Genomic DNA, 19,033 nt, shown 5'->3' on the forward strand with positions numbered 1-19,033 from the left:
TTACCTTTCAAAAACTTAAGAAATTTTACTTAGATGACAGATTTACTGACTAATAGAGAAACTGCAATTTCATATTCCTTTTAACTTAGACACAGCTACAACAAATCAAAATAGTTCCTTCAAATCTCACAATGCCTGTAAAACAATGTAAATATGAAAAGCCCATCTGCCACAAACCGGAAACAAAGTGAAAAATGTGAGTACTCCATTTTAATTGACATATTTTACAGGTCCGTCTCTGTTTAGAGGGCAGTGTCTATGGACAGATGCTCCAAGAAGACAGCAAAATTCTTCTGGTTTCCCTATTTTTAGAGTTCCTTAAGCCATTTAAAGGGAAAAGGGGAAATACACAGATGGGAACGAAAAAAATAAATCCTTTAGAATATAAATTATTTTAAGAGAGATTTGCAAAAAATTCAACTTTGGTGCATTCCCTGTATTAAAAAGTTGGTCTTTATCAACTTGAATATAACACTTTTATCAATTCTGGATGGTCAAAGGAGTACAGCCTTTGACACATCATCTTCACATATGCTTTCTTGGGAACATCAAATCCACTGCAGGCAGATAAGGAAGCAAAGAAGACTGGAAGGCTATGTATGCCCCATTCTTTTCCAGAAGTTGAAAGCTGAAATAAGTTTAATTTTCTTATTTCATACCATTTGGAATACAAAATAACACAACAAACTGAAGTTGTTCAACAAAATGGAAAAAGGGGCTTAATTTACCCATAACCAAAAGCCAGTCTCCAGCAGCCTTGAAAGATGGGTGTGACATCACCAGCAGAGAACATGCTGTGGTGTCACATCAACATGGAATAAAAAAAATCTGCAGCAATTCAGTACTTGGAAAAAATCTCAACAAACTTAGAGTACATTACCAATTTCTGAGATGGTCTTAGACTCTTCACTTAGAGCATCTGGAATGTTATCTAATTTTTAGTATATTTTAAACTTGTTTTCTAGGTTTTTTCCTTAGGGTGCTTGTTTTGTCACAGACCAGTACCAATAAATACAAAGTCCATTTCAGATTTTGGGTAGAAGTTTTTACATTCCTTTATGAACAAGATCTCATAATATTTGCTGTTTTAGCATTTTCAAGCCTTCAGCAATTTTCAAGCAAACATCCATAAGTCCATATTCTCTGTGCATTCAACTGCATTTTACTGATGACAAAATGCTGAAATATGGTAACAGCGCAGAGTTCAATTAAAAAAATTCCACAAACTCAATTCTCCCTTAACCCACATAACTTTTTGAAAGCAACACAAAATATTGCTTCAAAGCCAATGCAATTTTTACTCCTTTCAGAATAATTGTATGTTTTTCTCATTTTTCTGGCCTTATCAATATTTTTAAATAGACACTTGCAATAGATTTACTTGCAATTTACTTTGGAGGAAGTAAAAAGATATTTGAATACACATAAGGCAGTTATCTTGCTTCTCCCCATTATTCACTAATCTATTCTAAAGGAACCTAACTGATTCTGTCCTTTCCTAGATTTCTAAGAAAACTAATGTTGCGTTTTTAACAAACAGAAACCATATACCCTCTTAGATATTTTGTTACTTACTATAAAACAAGTTTGCTCATTTAGCATGCATCTAGTTGAACTCTCTTCACTGCAAACGACTGAGCTAGAAGAAGCATGTAGTAACTATATACCAAAATAAATTACATTACAGCACAAGCTACTTACTCACTTTGTAAAGAAAACTGATTCTTACCCCGTTTTCTTTTTTCAGAGGCAAAAAGTAGTAGTAATGGCAGAAATCAAGTATAAGCGTATATGAACTAAGGATCTGAGTGTAGAAACACAGCTGTAAAAACAGCCAATGATTGTCTTCACCAACACAATTATTAATCCTGCAGAGAAATAAAATGTATAAAGACAGAAATATAAAGACTTTAACACTGCAGTTATGATATTGTAAAAGAAGTTATGGTTCTTTATGGCACAAACATAAGAACTACTGACTAATCACTCCATTCTTAATAAAGATTTTACAGATGGCAGTTACTATAAGGAGTGGTTTCCTTACACTGCCACTTAAAGAGTAGATTGTATTACTGAGACCACTGCTTAGAACAGAAGACATATTTCTCTGTATCTTCATATAGCAAACATACTCCCACAATTTTAAGTAATAAGTAACAAAATTGGGTTTTAAAAGTCTGCAAAATTTCACAGTAATATGCATTATCTCCAGCTACTCAACGCATTTGACTGGTTGTGAACTATACGGAGTCCAAAAACTGGAAATGTAGATGAATGGTTTGAAATAAATGTCATTACAAGATACCTCAATGACAAATAAGCGTGACTTGGGTAGGAGCCTAAGACACAGAAGACAGAACAGACATCTTTATTCAGAAACTCCTTCTGCAAACTCCAACACAAATGAAGAAAGAAATCATCAGGATTCTAGAAATAATGATACTCAAAACCTTTGAATTCTAGGTCTAGTCTGCTTCACAGAAGTTACATTGATGCAAAAACCGCAGTCAGGGTGCAATTTCATACAAACATTCTTGGCACAGTACCAATTTAAGGCATAATAACAAAAGCACTATATTGGCACAATTTTCTGAAGTAGCAATTGACAAAAAGGGGAGTTTGAAAAATTACTAAATCAACATAGAAGGATCCTAATGTCAGTTGTGTCCTCTGCGTTTTTCATTGCTGTCTTGCTGCAAACAATACCTTAGAACTACTGACAGAAATGTTTAATTTTAAGCTACAACCAGTTTAAACAGAGAATTTTATCCGTATTAGTTCATTTTGACTGAAACTAGTTAGAAAACATTAAAATAAGCAATTTCACTACAAAATCAGAGCAGCTATGACGAGTATGGTACGAATCACTAACATTTTCTACTCATCACTGCCATTAAAATCAAAACCTGTCTGAAACCATCAGCTTTTTTTAGTAATACAAAGAACATCCTCTCTTATATTAAAATTGTAATCTTTTATTTCAATTCAAGAAACACATTGTTTAATGTCCTACAAAAAGATATTTCTTTTCCAGCATCAGAAACTGAATTGCAACCGCTGAAATACATCTGCAGTGTAGAAATTAATTATGCTGAGATCACTATTAGCAGTGCAAAATCCAGTTACTTAAACAAAGTATGTTAATTTTCCAAAACTATATGTCATTTAACAATTTGACAATGATAAAATGTTACATGTAGTAGTCCCTACTTTCAGTTTTACTTGCAGATATATGAAAATCCCAAAGCTGTTCTTCCCTGCTCTAAATGCCTAAACAAGTAAGCACTGCCAGGAAAGAAATATGGCAAATGAGCAATAGTCAAGACCATGAACTTTGAAATGATTCACTAAAACAACAGTAGAGCTTTAGAACAAACAGCCTGGTCTTACCATGGACAGTGGTGATCCATTCTCCTCACACAATGTCCACAACGACTGCAATGGTGTGAACGCTTTGGTCTCATCATATTGCATTTGTTACATAATTCCCAATATTCTCGTTCTAGGCAAAAATGTAAAGACATAACTCAGTAAAGTACACTCATGATAAATCTGTAAACTAGTGATTCAAAAAGAAAAATAAAATCTTACTATGATCTGAGAAGGGGATGCAGCATATGAAAACTTTTCTCCCACTGTCACCTTAATTAAACTGGAAAATATTATTGCCAATCTGTGTCAGTCTTCCCCAAAATCTTCTCTCCTCCTATATATTTCTAGGGAGTAATTATTACAGCACAAAAGCTGTCACTCAAACAAGGAAGACTGTAATTCAATTATTTTCTTACATGCTCATTGTAAAAACTGTATCTGCTAGGCAAAACCATCATAAAATCTCCCTGCTGTTCCAAAACCTCCTGAGGAAATACTGCTACTCAAATTTGTCAAAGCCAGCTAATCAAAATAAAATGTAGAATGAACACTTCAGGAGCATCTTCCACCTCAAAACATTTTCAGACATACACCACACAACATGCAATTTTACACATAAGGGAAACACAGAAGAGAGGATAGACTTGTATTTAAAATTATACTCTATGTTTGGATGCCCAGTGTGAGATTCTGATCTCCAGAGATACTAAATAGCTGAAACTACCAGGAGCTACTATTACTCAGCTTATTATTTATCTCAAAATGCACCACCTAAATTAGAGGAAGCCTTTGAAAAATGACAATTCAAATGATATACTAGGAAGTTTATTTTCGCAGGGGAAACAAACGACACCAACACTGTAACACTTGCATTCACAAAAGCATGTATTTTTTGTCTTTAAGGAAAATAGGTGCATGACTGAGAATCTTAAAATACTTGGACTGGTTGTTTCTACCTAGATAGAACTTTCTTGATGCAGAGAAATTTCTTGAATCCTGGGGGAGGTCAGAAAGGAATAAGCATACTTTTTGCAGTAGGGCATTCTGAAATTTTAAATGAAAAAGCACTGTCCCAATATAAATTAAATAAAGTTAAATTTAGCACTTCTGAGCTACCTGCAGGCAGCTCTAATCTTATCTTTCTTGCAACAAAATAACATTTGGACACTGGAAGTAAAGAAGCCAAACATCTGATATCATTAAAGGAGTAATAATACCAGATGGAAACTGATTTACAATCTGTTCCCATAAAACCAGTGTCACAAATATGTCACTCCCTAATAGGATAGCTACCAGCAAAGTTCAAAAACACCAACTAATTTTTAATACAATTTATACCATGTAAAAATGTATCTTCCTGTCAACCTAGCGAATACCAGGGAACTGAAGTGCTACTTGAGAAAGTATAAAATCCTTGATATGGCATACATCAAATCCGCAAATCCAATGTCACAGTCAAGCCTAAGCATTCCATCTTCACAAGTATCTATAAAGCATCACTGCCATATGAAATGAATGGAGCACAAAAAGGCTGGAGGGCTGTTTATCGGGATCCCTTAAAAGGGGAAGAAACATTTGTACAAAAGGAATTTGTACTGGTCCTGGTATCTTGCAGGTAAATGAACATTCAGTTATAAATATAATCGTCTGTAACTGTATCTAACTGTACTAAGTATCTTCAGTCTCCAGCTTCAGCTGCAGAACCCATTTTGTTCTTCCTACGGCAAGAACTCTGACTGGAGAACCCAAGTCTGAGCCACCTTTCCTTTTACTGGATCAAAGGATCATTTACCAAAAGGAGAAAGAACATTGACATGAGATTTTTTGCAATCAGTATTTTACATCTGAATCCCAGAAAGATACACCCCTTCCTACTATCTGCTGCCTAGTTTGGGCACCTTGTAACATCAGTGCTGAGGGTAAACTGATCATGTTCCCAAACGCATTATCCTAGATTCTACTAGCATTAGGAAGAGAGAGTGAAATACAATGTGGCAGATGCCAGGAACAACAAAAAAAGACTGAAATATTCACCCCTCACTCCATTTCATACATTTTAACAAACCTATTTATTAGACATATTATTTAATAGACCTACTCCATTCAAAACTGCTACATAAAAGCTCTCTGCATTAGACAAGCACCTTTACACCATTCAACAGTTCCTAAAAATATGGTTTTCTCTGTGAAGAATTATTAAGGTTTCAAATTTCCTTCTATTTCTGGAGCCTCAGATACCATTAAGGAATTATGAAATAAATTCACAAGGACAGAAGGGAAATCTAACATGTTAAGTTGCTACCCCATAGGAACGCAATGTAATTAGCATCACATTTGTTTAGTTAACAGCCCACACAAACGTAAGTCACTGGAAAAGACTGTGTAGAAAATACATGGATAAAATCCTGTACCTTCTACTACCACCCTGGATATCTTATAAATCTATTAGGAAAAAAGCCATGGAATTATAATGACTAATCGCCTCTAAACATTTTTTATTAAATGATACCAAGTTAGAAGTATATGCAATATGTTTGAAAGCCTAGAATGCAAAAAAGACCTTCATGTGGAAAAATTTCCTAGCAGAAGTTCCTAAATAACTAAACTTCTTATGGAATACAAGCGAAAAGTCCTAGAAAAGTCTACAAAAGGGAAAGTCCTAGGAATTTACAAGTTAAAAACAGCGCCATACCAATTTTAATATCATTAACAACATAGGCTCCACCAGAAACTGCTCATAGTTTTCATCAAATCTCACAAAATCAAATTGATTCCTATTATTTTGAGGACATTAAAATAACTTTTATTCAATTATACAGAAACAACTTAATGTACCTGTAATCGGTATCTTTGGGTTTTCAGGCAGCTTTCCTGGGTCAGCGACTGAGGCTCTTAGTAATGAAGCTATACAAAACAATGAGCAGAAATAATAACCTAAAAAAATAAGTAAGATCTTGTTAGTCTTCTTCAGGTGTACAAAATACCCACTGTACACTGAATCAAGAATATAGATGCTCCAGCACTGAGTTAGAAATTACTCATCCTTCTCATTCAATTCCAGGCATATATTTGGTACTATGCAGTCTAAAATATAAAGTAATCCCCAGTCTTAAAAAGGGAAAGGAAAATGTAGCAGTGAACACTGTTCTGACAGCACCGACAGAATGACATTATGACCTTACTACTATATTTAAGAAGTTCCTTCACTATTGTATTAGCAGAAAAAGCCTACACATGGAAAGGACATTCCCAATAGTCAATCTTCACTTTAAAGTTGGTTCCAGTTATAATCCAAGCCTTCCTCCAGAAAAACTCATTACCATAGCTCATATTAGCTGACGTACCCAGGTCATTTGTCATTTTTAACCAAAACTACCAAAACTCTGTTTGCCAGTACTACCACCCCAAATTCTGACAAGCACTAACAGTTGTTTGCCTGAAATTAGGTCAAGTTTCAGCTACAGGATCTGAAAACCATATTAACACTTTTCCCCAGTTTACACACAAACATGTTTTACCAGAACACCTTTGAAATGAAAGAAAGTCTCAACTCCTCAGAACACAAAATTGTAGGATGCACCTCAGTACTTTTATGCTTTGCCTCTTGTCTTTTCTTTTTCTCATCTTTCTTCTACATGTTAACTATTACCCAAATATACTATTTTTACTGGTATAAAAAAAGGGCTAAGTTAAATTGACTTACACAAAATTGCAAGAACTGAAATATGTCCCTCTTCATAGTGTGGAAAAAGGATGACTTTTGGAATAAAGATTGTGTTGTACAGCCAGACAAAGATAATGAGACCCATGCAGCACCAACCCTGAGGGTCAACCACAAAGTGAATTCGTCGTCCCATTGAATGCAAACAGGTAATAATCTGCCACAACCCAGGAATCAAAAATTATCCTAGAGAGATAAATTAAAAAAAATCATTTTAAAAAAGAGTAAATTAGCTAGTATCATGCAACCTATAGGGTCCTACATACATTCAAATAGGAAAAAAAAACCAAAAACCAAAACAACAACCAAACCTGTCAGCTACTGATTTAAGGAATTAAATGAAAACTTGCAGACATTTCACATGCACTGTTCAAGTATCAGGAAGAGAAATCGTTTATTATTTCATTAGTTATATCTCACTAAAACAAAACATTTATCAAGATGCAAGTAAAATATGTACCTGGAAAAACTATTAAGTAATAGGTAAAGTAAGCAACTGACAGCCAGCTAGCAGCAGCCAAGGATATAAATATTAGAGAAATATTCCATCAAAATAAAAAGGTTGCAAAGCAAAAAAAAAACCACAGGGAATGACTTATACAAGGATTCATCCCACCTACCTATTACAGTCTACCAACTATATTCCAAGATTATTTTTAAAAGCTTGCATGCTAAAATACTCGCAAGCTTCCCTAGGAATCTATTATGTTCCCCTGCTTAAAAAAACCTCCTTCATGGCATTTATAGCAGACCAGTAGGGAAAGAAACCACTCTACCCTAATATCTTTCATGTAGATCAGTAAGAGGTCTTGTAAAATAGTTTTCTCATTATTAATTAAACTTAAAACATCGAGATTTCCATTCTGATATTTTAGTGTGCTGGTTTTTTTTATGTTTTAGACTGAAGAAACTCCAAGTCCTACAGTATGAACACTGGAGCTTCATAAACTGATCTTCATAAAAATGCCACACTAAATTGGAAGCACTATTCAGTAGAATCTTCAAGGGAAGGATTACTACTGTTGCGTTTTTTGTCAGGCTGCTTTCATATATGTGTCTTATTATTGTAACACACAAACACCAAGCTATTCTCCTAACCCATTAGTTTCCATTATTTCTGGGCTTCAGGATGTATCCATTTAAGCTTCCTCCTCTTGCACTGAAATTTCATCTTATGTGTCTGTTTCCAGGGTTTTCTTACTTATTTCATGTTTCCTCACTTGCATTTTCAATTTCTCTGCTTAATATTATTGACACGTTTCATTAATGTATTGCTTTCTTCTTTTCCTAGATGAATCAAGGACAAGTGGGAAAGGTTTGTCTCACAGAGGCAAAAGGATGCTGGGGCACGAATTAGCAGGGTTCATTTGGAGAGCTTTAAACTAGATTCGAAGGGGGATGGGGTTGTAGCTGGGCTTGCCCCAGTGGGGCAGCACTCCAGAATTAATGAAGACTGGGAGGCCTCCTATAATCCTAGGGTGAAATCGGTGTGCTCAGCTCGCTCCCTGGAATGTCTGTACACCAATGCCCGCAGCATGGGAAATAAGCAGGAGGAGTTGGAAACCTGTGTTAAGTCAGGAGACTATGATCTAGTGGCAATTACAGAGACGTGGTGGGACAGCTCACATGACTTGAACATAGTCATGGAGGCCTATGTCCTTTTCAGAAAAGACAGGCCAGCCAGGAGGGGTGGTGGGGTTGCTCTTTATGTGCGGGAGCAACTACAATGCACCGAGTTCTGTCCAGGGACAGATGATGAGCGAGTTGAGAGTCTGTGGGTGAGAATTAAGGGGAAGGCTGGCAGGGAGGATACTGTTGTAGGTGTTTGTTACAGACCACGGGATCAGGGTGAGGAAGTTGACCAGGCCTTCTACAGGCAGCTGAGAGCGGCCTCACAGTCACAGGCCGTGGTCATCGTGGGGGATTTTAACTTCCCTGATGTTTGCTGGAAGGACCACTCGGCAACCCAGCCACAGTCCAGGAGGTTCCTCCAGTGTATGGATGATAACTTCCTCCTGCAAATGGTGGATGAGCCGACCAGGAGAGGAGCGCTGCTGGATCTCATCCTCACTAACAAGGAGGATCTGGTCGAAGCAGTAAGGGTTGAGGGCTGCCTTGGTTGCAGCGACCACGAGATGGTGGAATTCAGGATCTTGTGTGGTAAGACTAGTAGAATACCAAGTAGAATTGCAACCCTGGACTTTAGCAGGGCAAACTTTGGCCTTTTCAAGCAATTGCTGGGGGAAATCCCATGGGCAAGGCTGCTTGAAGGTAAAGGGGCCCAAGATGGTTGGCATTCAAGGATTGCTTTTTCCGAGCTCAAGATCAGAGCATCCCGACACGTAGGAAGTCAAGGAAGAGGGCCAGGAGACCTGCGTGGCTAAATACGGAATTGCTGGGTATGCTCAAGTGGAAGAGGAGAGTTTACAGGTCATGGAAGGAGGGGCTGGCCACTTGGGAGGAATATAAGGCTGCTGCTAGAGAATGTAGGAAGGCAGCTAGGAGGACTGAGGCCTCCTTAGAATTAAACCTGGCGAGAAGGGTCAAGGACAGCAAAAAGAGCTTTTTCAAATACATGGCAGACAAAACTAACATCAGAGGCAATGTAGGCCCACTGATGAACGGGATGGGTGCCCTGGTGACAGAAGATACAGAGATGGCAGAGTTACTGAATGCCTTCTTTGTCTCTGTCTACTCTGCTGCAGGCAGTCCTGAAGAGCCCTGTACCCCTGAGACCTTAGATGAAATCAGGTCAACGGAGTGGTTTGCCTTAGTCGATGAGGAATGGGTTAGAGACCAGTTGAGCAATCTGGACATCCATAAATCCATGGGTCCAGATGGGATGCACCCACGGGTGCTGAGGGAACTGGCGGAAGTCATTGCTAGACCACTCTCCATCATCTTTACCAAGTCTTGGGAAACGGGAGAGGTGCCTGAGGACTGGAGGAAAGCAAATGTCACTCCAGTCTTCAAAAAGGGCAAGGAGGAGGACCCGGGTAACTATAGACCGGTCAGCCTCACCTCCATCCCTGGGAAAGTGATGGAACACCTTATCCTTGGTGCCATCTTAAGGCATATCAAGGATAAGAGGGTTATGAGGGGCAGTCAACATGGCTTCACCAGGGGGAAATCATGTTTGACCAATTTCTTAGCCTTTTATGAGGAAATAACACGGTGGATGGATGATGGCAGAGCGGTGGATGTGGTCTACCTTGACTTCAGCAAAGCATTTGACACAGTCTCCCACAGCATCCTCACAGATAAATTGAGGAAGTGTGGACTGGATGATCAGGTAGTGAGGTGGACTGTGAACTGGCTGAAGGAGAGAAGCCAGAGAGTTGTAGTCTATGGGGCGGAGTCTAGTTGGAGGCCTGTAACTAGTGGAGTGCCTTAAGGGTCAGTACTGGGACTGGTATTATTTAATATATTCATCAATGATTTAGATGTGGGAACTGAGTGTACTATCAGCAAGTTTGCTGATGACACTAAGCTGGGAGGAGTGGCTGACACGCCAGAAGGCTGTGCTGCCATCCAGCGAGACCTGGACAGGCTGGAGAGTTGGGCAGGGAGTAACTTGATGAAATAGAACAAGGGAAAGTGTAGAGTCCTGCATCTGGGCAGGAACAACCCCAGGTTCCAGGATAGGTTGGGAAACGACCTGTTAGAGAGCAGTGTAGGGGAGGGGACCTGGGGGTCCTAGTGGACGACAGGATGACCATGAGCCAACACTGTGCCCTTGTGGCTAAGAAGGCCAATGGCATCCTGGGGTGTATTAGAAGGGCGGTGGTTAGTAGGTCAAGAGAGGTCCTCCTTCCCCTCTACTCTGCCCTGGTGAGACCGAATCTGGAATACTGTGTCCAGTTCTGGGCCCCTCAGTTCAAGAAGGACAGGGAGCTGCTGGAGAGAGTCCAGCGCAGGGCAACGAAGATGATTAAGGGAGTGGAGCATCTCCCTTATGAGGAAAGACTGAGGGAGCTGGGTCTCTATAGTTTGGAGGAGACTGAGGGGTGACCTTATAAGTGTCTATAAATATATAAAGGGGGAGTGTCACAAGGATGGAGCCAGGCTCTACTCAGTGGCGAACAATGATAGGACAAGGGGTAATCGGTACAAACTGGAACACAAGAGGTTCCACTTAAACTTGAGAAGAAACTTCTTCTCAGTGAGGCTGACAGAACACTGGAACAGGCTGCCCAGGGAGGTTGTGGAGTCTCCTTCACTGGAGACATTCAAAACCCGCCTGGACACATTCCTGTGTAACATTATCTAGGTGTTCCTGCTCCGGCAGGTGAATTGGACTAGATGACCTTTCGAGGTCCCTTCCAATCTCTATCATACTGTGATACTGTAATCAAAATCAAACCCAAATAAGCTGACATTTTTCCACACTTCTCCTATGCACCATTTATCATAATCCTTTGCTTGTTATCTTCCAGTGCAACAGTGTTTCCATTCAAGTACAGCAGAGTATTAAGTGCTTATTTTTATCCTAAAAATTCATCATATGTGCTAACACTTTTTTTATAAATCCATGTTGAATACTGAATACAGCTACTATGCCCTTAAAACTGTTTGTAAGTTCATGATAATCATAAAAACTGATCAGGCTTACATCTACTGCTCTTTTTTAATTTTACTATATGTAGCATGCAAGTACCACAGTCTGTTGTATACACAGTATTAACACACTACAAAATTATGTACAGTCTCTAGACATATAATTGATTTAGCATTATACTGCTGAATCCACCAACTATTAGTGTGTGTCTGTTATAAGTTAACTTTGGCAACCAGCAGGTTTAGAACTAAAAAAAACATTTCATATCCTTCTAAGCATGCACTAATGGAGGATCTGTTAAGCAGAGAAGCTGTGTGAGGAGTTGAGCAGAATGTGTAACATCAGGGATGCAGAAAAGGAGAGAGACCAGATTCTCTCCAAGACACTGCAGCTACAAGAGCCCCTACTGCACAGAGGAGGTGCAGGCAGAACCTTATCTTGTCAAGCTGGGCATGGAGATGCCAAGTCAGGTGAAGCCTGTGAGCTTGCAAGCTCTAGCACTAGGAAGACCATTCCTGCTCCCATTGCAGCTCTGATCTACAGAGCAGGTTCTGAGCCTTGGCAGCGGGCAGAGAGCTCTGTCCAATGAAGCCTCTGAGCTGGCATCTTATGGCAGTGCGGCAGGATGGGTCAAGGAACAGCGGTCGGAAACTCTGCTGCTGGGACAGAGGCACCTCTGCCACCTCCACCAGCAAGGTTTGCTACTTGCCTGGGGCTTGGCTCCTGGACACCATGGATAGGCTGTTACTGAGGTTAGTAGTAGGCTGGCCTTCAAACTATTATACTCAGATGCTCTTCCATGTGGGTACCACAGATACAGCCAAGGGAGTCCAAGAGCGTATCAAGCACAACTACAGTGCTCAGAGGGTGTTGGTCAGTGCCTGGTAGCCAGGTGGTGTATATTTTGTCCTGCTTGTGAAGGGGAAGGACTGGAGGAGCCTATGAATCCCGCCAGCAAAAACAAGTCATTATGCAGCTGACATCAACAACAGGGACTCAGCCTTTACGATGATGGGACCTTCACTAAGTTCAAAGAACTGCCAGGTGATGAGGTCCACTGACCATGCGGGGCAAAAGCATCTTTGCCAAAAGGCTAGTCAACTTGCTAAGGGAAGGCTTAGACTAGAAATGATGGAAAGAGAGGTGTGACATACAGTTCAGTGAGGAAGTGGAGGTCCGGGTTTGCAAGCAAAGGATGCAGGGTGATGTGGACAATAGAGATCTTATAATCAACAAAATAGAGGTGAAGTGGAGCTACATCAAGCGTGTGCACACATCTGATACAGGAACACCATTTGGGTACACTGGGATGGATTTAGGAAAAATAAGGTGCACCTGGAGTTGAATCTGGTGAGGGATATGAAGGTCAAAAGTTTTGTACAGGTACATGGGCAGCATACAGAAGGCTAGGGGAAACATAGGCCTGATGCTAAATAGGATGGGTACTTGGTGAAACAATGCCAAAATGTCAAAGAGCCTTCTTCACTTTGCTCAATAGGTAAGACCCGCTTTCTGAAATTCCAGCCACCTGAGACTAGTGGGAAAGTCTGGAGCTATAAAGACTCTAAATGAGGAAGAATCAGATTAAGAAATCTTTAAACAAATTGGATGTAACACTTCTGTGGGACCTGATGAGATGCCACCATGAGTGTTGAGAGAGCTGGCCCCGTCATTGTGAGGCCACTCTCAACTGGCTGAAAGCTTTAAGCTGATGGGTGAGGTTCCAGAGGACTGAGGAAAGCAAGCATCAACCCTGTTTTCAAGGGCAAAAAGGGAGGATCCAGGCAAATACAGGCCTGTTGGCCTCACCCTCATCTCTGGGAAGGTGGAACAAATAATCCTGCAAACTGTTTCCAAACACAGTAAGGACAACAAGATGATTGATAGTAGTCAGCATGAATTTATGAAGGGGAAATCATGCAGATTGACAGAAACACAGAGGCCAAAAAACCCGAAGGGAGCTAGAAACACTGCTGACTGCTCAGGAATCTGCCTGTTTTCCATCTCACCAGGGCAGCAGAGATCCTGTAACTCCACAGTCCTTCCTCAGAAGGTAAAATACTGACTCAACAAACAAAACAGAGATGCAAGTACTCAAATACTTGTTTACAAATGACCTACTAAGCATAATGTGTGAGTAATAAGGCAGTAAGAGAGATTCTGAAGAAAACTATGGGAATGCCTGTAACTGAAATATATACCAAATTTTTACAACTCAATGACTAACTTTTGTCTGCATGACATTATTTACTTTTATAATTAAAAAAAAAAGCAAAACAAAACCAAACACCGCTACCACACCCAAATCCATACCTTTGATGGAAAGTTCCACAATTAAGTTGGAATTATGCAAAAAAAGGCCCCATTCTCAAGAAGTGATTTTTTTTCACCTTCGTCTTCTGTATCTTTTCTGAAAGAGATAGAAAAGACTGATAAATAATCATCATCCCTATTTTCAGAGGCTGCGTATAATAGATTACCTCCTATTCTGTTCTTCATACCTTATCTCACTCAGTAGAGCTTCCTCTCAAGCCATTCACAGAAATACCCAGATGCTTTGCATCTCACACTGGAACTGACATGCTGATTCTAACTATTGTTCCTTGAATTTCAGTTCTAAGCCATTCATAATTTCAATGTAGATTTAAAAGATGGAAGTGTTCATGAAAAAAGGTCTGTATAAAACTGCACTACTGCCAATGTGGTTTAGTTATTTTAAACTGTGATGCAGTTGCTTCCTGCATGCATATTATATTGAAAAATTAAGTTTCATATTTTTCATTATACTTTTGTCAGCAATACTGCATAAGCAACATTAATATACTGACTCCCTCCAGTAAAGTGAGCTTTTTCCCCCCCTCTCCCTCTTGGTTTATGTACCATAAATAAATACAAAAGGGAAAAGAAGTGGTATAAAGAAAACCTACAACATGCACGTTCTGATGATTCGGTAGAAAGCAGTAGATTCCAATTTAACACATGGACAAAGTGAATTTGTAGTCTTCTCTTTTTAAACATACTTTTTTAAAAAATCTGTATTAAGTCTTTTAAATACATGAAAAGAAAGGAAGACTAATCTCAAATAATTCTGTTCTTTAGGATGCATCACTTCTGATGAGAATAACTACAATATGTAGAGAAAAAAGTATATGAACAGGTTTACAACAAATAAGTTGAAAAGAAACAATTAAGTGATTTATATCCATATACACTCAGCATCCATATATGCAGTGCCTAAAGATTTTCCAATAAAATAATTTAGGATAAAATGCACAACACTAATGTTGGAGGTTTTGTGGCTTTCTTCCCTCTTACCCTAATTTATAGCCATTTTTTTCTAAATAAACATATCAAAATATTTGAAAACAAACAGTAGCTATGGCTGTGAAAAGTTCTAATTTTCCAAAATATGACTGAGTCTTTCCTACATGATCAAGAATTGTTATTGCCTTTCCAAAAATTAATTTTACTATGCAATGACTGGACAGCATTTTTTCGTAAACCTTTCATTTCTATCCAAATCAACAGGATCATAAACTCCATATTTGTTCACTACAGTCACCTCCCGTATCACTTCTGATATGACATCCACTGAATAATTAGACCACAGAATGAGTCAGGCAGCAGAAACTCACTTCTGAGAAACAAGAAAGCATTGCACTAACCTGGAATCTTACCATGAAATAAAGTTTGTTTTAATTGGCTCATTTGATTGCAACCTTCAATAAAAAGTATACAATTTTGCACCAAGACTGTCCCAAAACATTCTCAGAAAATTCTGCTTTATAAATAAACCCAATACAAGGACTTCCCATCCTAAGAAGGATGACAGCTATCCATGGTGACATCCTGCTCCTTGCATTCTTATGGTTCCTGCTTTGATACATAACTGGAAAAAAAGACCCTAGACATTCTGCCTCAGCTCAGCCCTGGACTTCAGTAAGGGAAGTGAGACCTGTGACATCTGACTTTCATAACTTTTCTTCCCAAATGCTTAAACAAGTCCGGAGTGACACAGAGCAATAATATTTAGTATTGTTCAACTAAAACATCAGTGTGTTATCAGTATTGTTCTCAGACTACAGCCAAAACACAGTACTGCACCAGCTGCTAGGAAGAAAAAGAACTCTATCCCAGCCAAAACCAGGACAACTGTGAAACCAGTTTTAACACTCCACAAAGACTGAACAATTCTATGCTCTATAAAATACATTTCTAGGGTGAGCAAAACATCACTTTCTGAAAAGGCTGCATTCTAAGCAATTGAAAGAGAAAAGAGAATAGAGAGTAGAAACGCAAGACAGCCAAGTGACAGCCAAGGCAAGGCCACAGCAATCAACAGCCTCCATCAATTTAAGATCCACCTGTGGTTTTAGATCTGTGACCTTCTTTAAATCTTCACAATTACTGCCAAAATCTGATATAAAACTAACAATATACTTCACCAGAAACAAAACAGACAAACCCAAAACCTCAAACCTTAAAGCAAATAACTAAATTACTTTCAACTACATTTTAAAGAAACCACTTACATGATGTTATCAGGTGTCAGAATACAATTACCATTGTGCCTTCTGCAGCTCTTCTCCCCTTTAACAAACTAGTATGGGAACAACCAGATAATACAAGCAGCAGCATTTTTTTGCCATGACTAAAGGCCGTGTACCTAGCTTTGCAGGTATCTATACAATAGATGGTTGCTGGTAGAGCCCTTGGCAATACAGTTGCTAGGTGGCTGTTGACAGGCTCCTGAAGGTTGGCAAAGACGTTCCCACCCAAGTTCTTTCTATAGATAGGCTCTTGCAAGGCGTAGCTGTAAACACCTACTGCATTCAACAGAGATGCCACATGGGCTTGGCCTGCGATATGGCTCAGTGTTAATGTAAACCCACTATATCCCCACGGATCACAATCCATGAACACTATTTTCACCCACTGTTGAGCAAACAGATACTTGTAGGCACATCATCTATGTTACTTAAGCCGATCACTGTCTGGATCCTCAGTGGGAAGGACATGAGGATGTACAGTCTTGTTTTACTAACTCCTGGAGATGGAAAACGGAAGTGTGATACTTGGAGATGTCAGAGGGCATTCTGCTTCTTTATGCCACGCTGCCGGCGCAGTCACCCCTCCCACTGCCACCCCAACGGCAGCACTCACCCCCTCGCCATTTGGCAGAGAAAGCAGCACCGCGGGTCTTGATGAAAGTGACAGCAGTATTTATCTTACAGGTAAGGCTATAGCCAGGAACCCGGCTAAGGGCTTCCCTCCCCAGGTGTCTGCGCAGAAACCGGCACTCCTGCAGTTACAGTGACCACAGGTGAAGCAGCACCCAGGGCTGGCAGGGCAGCTGTGTTAACAGCGCGCCGCAGGGTCAGCCGGCTGCAGCCCCCCTCCCCAGTGCCGCGGGGCTCCGCCGCTGCCCACCGCCAGCCGCACCACGGGCAGAGCGGCCCCTCCTACAACGGAGCGCAGCCCCCGGGAACGGGGACACAGCGGGGCAGGCAGTCGCCCCCATCCCCAGCGCGCCGCGCAACCACTCCCCCCTCCCCTCTCCCCGCGGCGCGAGGCGGAACCAACCGTTGGGCGACGCCGGGCAGGAGAAGGGGGGGGCCGCCGTCACGCGCCCTCCTCTCCCCCGCTCTCCATGGCAACGCACGCGCCCGACCGCCCCCGCGCGTGGCACAGACACCTTTCCGCTTCCGCCGGGCGAGCCGCGCATGCGCGCAGCGACAGCGCTGCCGACTCGGAGGGCGTTAGGCGGTCGGGGTCTCATGAGGGGGGCGGAGCCTGAGGGCGGGTGGGGTGAACTTAGTGACGTGTGGGGATACGCACGGGTAGTACGGCTGGAGGTGGGTGTTTTAGCTTGTGCTTGCTCCTGCCCGGCGGGAGGCTGTGGGAAGCAGGCTCTCCTGCTCCACTTTTGGGTGTGCGGCCGTGTTCCTCCAGTGCATGGCCGTTCCCGAGCGCAGCCGCTTGTCAAGGTGATTGCTGTCTCCTTTACGTGTAGTGTCCTCTCGCAATCCTGGCAAAACCAGAGTGCTGCGGTCAGGGCCTCTGTCTCGGTCTGCGGGCTCCTGTTCGGAGAACTGGTTCCCTAACTATTGTACCAAGTAGTCTTTGTGGTATGAAATTGCATTAACTTAGTAGTATGAAACCATGTTACCTTTCTTAAGACACATTTATTTGTATATATGTATAAAACCATACATTTATAGCCACTGATACATATATAACCATAATCATGGTTAAATCAGCATAACGAAAGGCCCAGTTCACTGCAAGAAGGAGAAAGACAGTTCCCACCCTAAGGATATTTTTCTTTTTTTCTCAGAATCTTAAAAGTCATCCATGAAGAAGGGAAACCCATGTGCTACTCCTACAACCTCCAGCATCCCAGCCTCTCTAGCGCTTGCGTGAAATCCTCCCATTATGCAGCATCGTAGATAATTAACTATAGCAAGACCAACTCCAGGCTTGGACTAGGTTCCCGAGGATCTAGGGACACCTAGATCAAGAAAGAAGCAGGTGGATGATGGCATTGTAGAATTATAGTTGGTTTTCAAAACAAGTATGTGTGTGCAAGAAATAATGTTGTATCTGAATGCTTGAAAGGTATAAGAACCATGTGTAAAAAACTGCATGTGGTGTCCCCAGATTTGAATGGGATACCTCATGAGCATGGATAAAGAATTATTCTTGTAATTCTTACTTTTAGCATCTCTCCTCATTCAGCATAGGCCAGTTGTGAAACTTCTATGACACTTGTGTCCCCTGCTGTGCCATGTCCCGTGCTCACAGAGGACCCTTACCTGGCCACAGAAGCCAATCTGTTTTTAAAAGGTAATTCTGACCCACAGGGGATTAACAGTGGCTAAAAGCCACAGACGTCTTGTAGCAGACAGCATTTTCAGTGTTCCCAGCTGGGAATCATGCCTTGAACACCCATTGCTGATGTACAAACATGATCTTTTGGCTACCTAAAGGTAACCCCATCTGCCTGAGTGGCATAGTTCCCACTGTAAATTATGGGCTCTTGCCCCAGAGCGTTTTTCCTACACAATGATGGATGAAATGGAGGAAGAGTAATATGATCACCACAGAAAACTCTTCTTTATTACTGATATTTTTTCCTAAAATTTAAATCATAACATGATTTTTCTGAAAAGACAGTGCCCAGAAAGCCAGGTTAGTGTTTAGGTGGATTTCAAGGTTTTGTGGACCTTGTCCTGATTTATTTTTCGATGTCCAGAATCTTCTGTTATGCAGGGCAATTGTTAACATTTGAAGCTAAAGTTACTCTGACCTGAAAATACATAGTGGTAGCAGGAACTGGAGGTTGTCTAGAAGGAGAATGGAGCATGTTCAAGACAGAAGAC

The 19,033-nt window shown here is 40.8% G+C and overlaps 1 protein-coding gene across 3 annotated transcripts in view; it reads right to left on the reverse strand.

The window, feature by feature from the left end:
- ZDHHC21 (zinc finger DHHC-type palmitoyltransferase 21) overlaps window positions 1–16,471 on the reverse strand; it is a 37,386-nt gene extending 20,915 nt beyond the window's left edge. Inside the window, exons 1-6 of one of the 3 annotated variants that reach the window (XM_057406278.1) lie at window positions 16,184–16,471; window positions 13,965–14,061; window positions 7,076–7,279; window positions 6,208–6,306; window positions 3,391–3,502; window positions 1,706–1,868 (exon numbers count right to left, since the gene is read on the reverse strand). In XM_057406278.1, coding sequence (XP_057262261.1) covers window positions 1,706–1,868; window positions 3,391–3,502; window positions 6,208–6,306; window positions 7,076–7,229 — 528 coding nt within the window. In that variant the 5' untranslated portion in view covers window positions 7,230–7,279; window positions 13,965–14,061; window positions 16,184–16,471. Of the gene's footprint in view, window positions 1–1,705; window positions 1,869–3,390; window positions 3,503–6,207; window positions 6,307–7,075; window positions 7,280–13,964; window positions 14,062–14,578; window positions 14,615–16,183 lie in introns of those variants that run through there. The other 2 variants (XM_057406280.1, XM_057406279.1) reach the window with 2 other exon arrangements.
- Window positions 16,472–19,033: the final 2,562 nt, after the last annotated feature.

Source organism: Pezoporus wallicus, unplaced genomic scaffold (assembly GCF_028554395.1).
Source record: "Pezoporus wallicus isolate ANWC-B61680 ecotype Strahan unplaced genomic scaffold, APGP_CSIRO_Pwel_v1 contig_2132, whole genome shotgun sequence".
NCBI classification, from domain to species: domain Eukaryota; kingdom Metazoa; phylum Chordata; class Aves; order Psittaciformes; family Psittacidae; genus Pezoporus; species Pezoporus wallicus.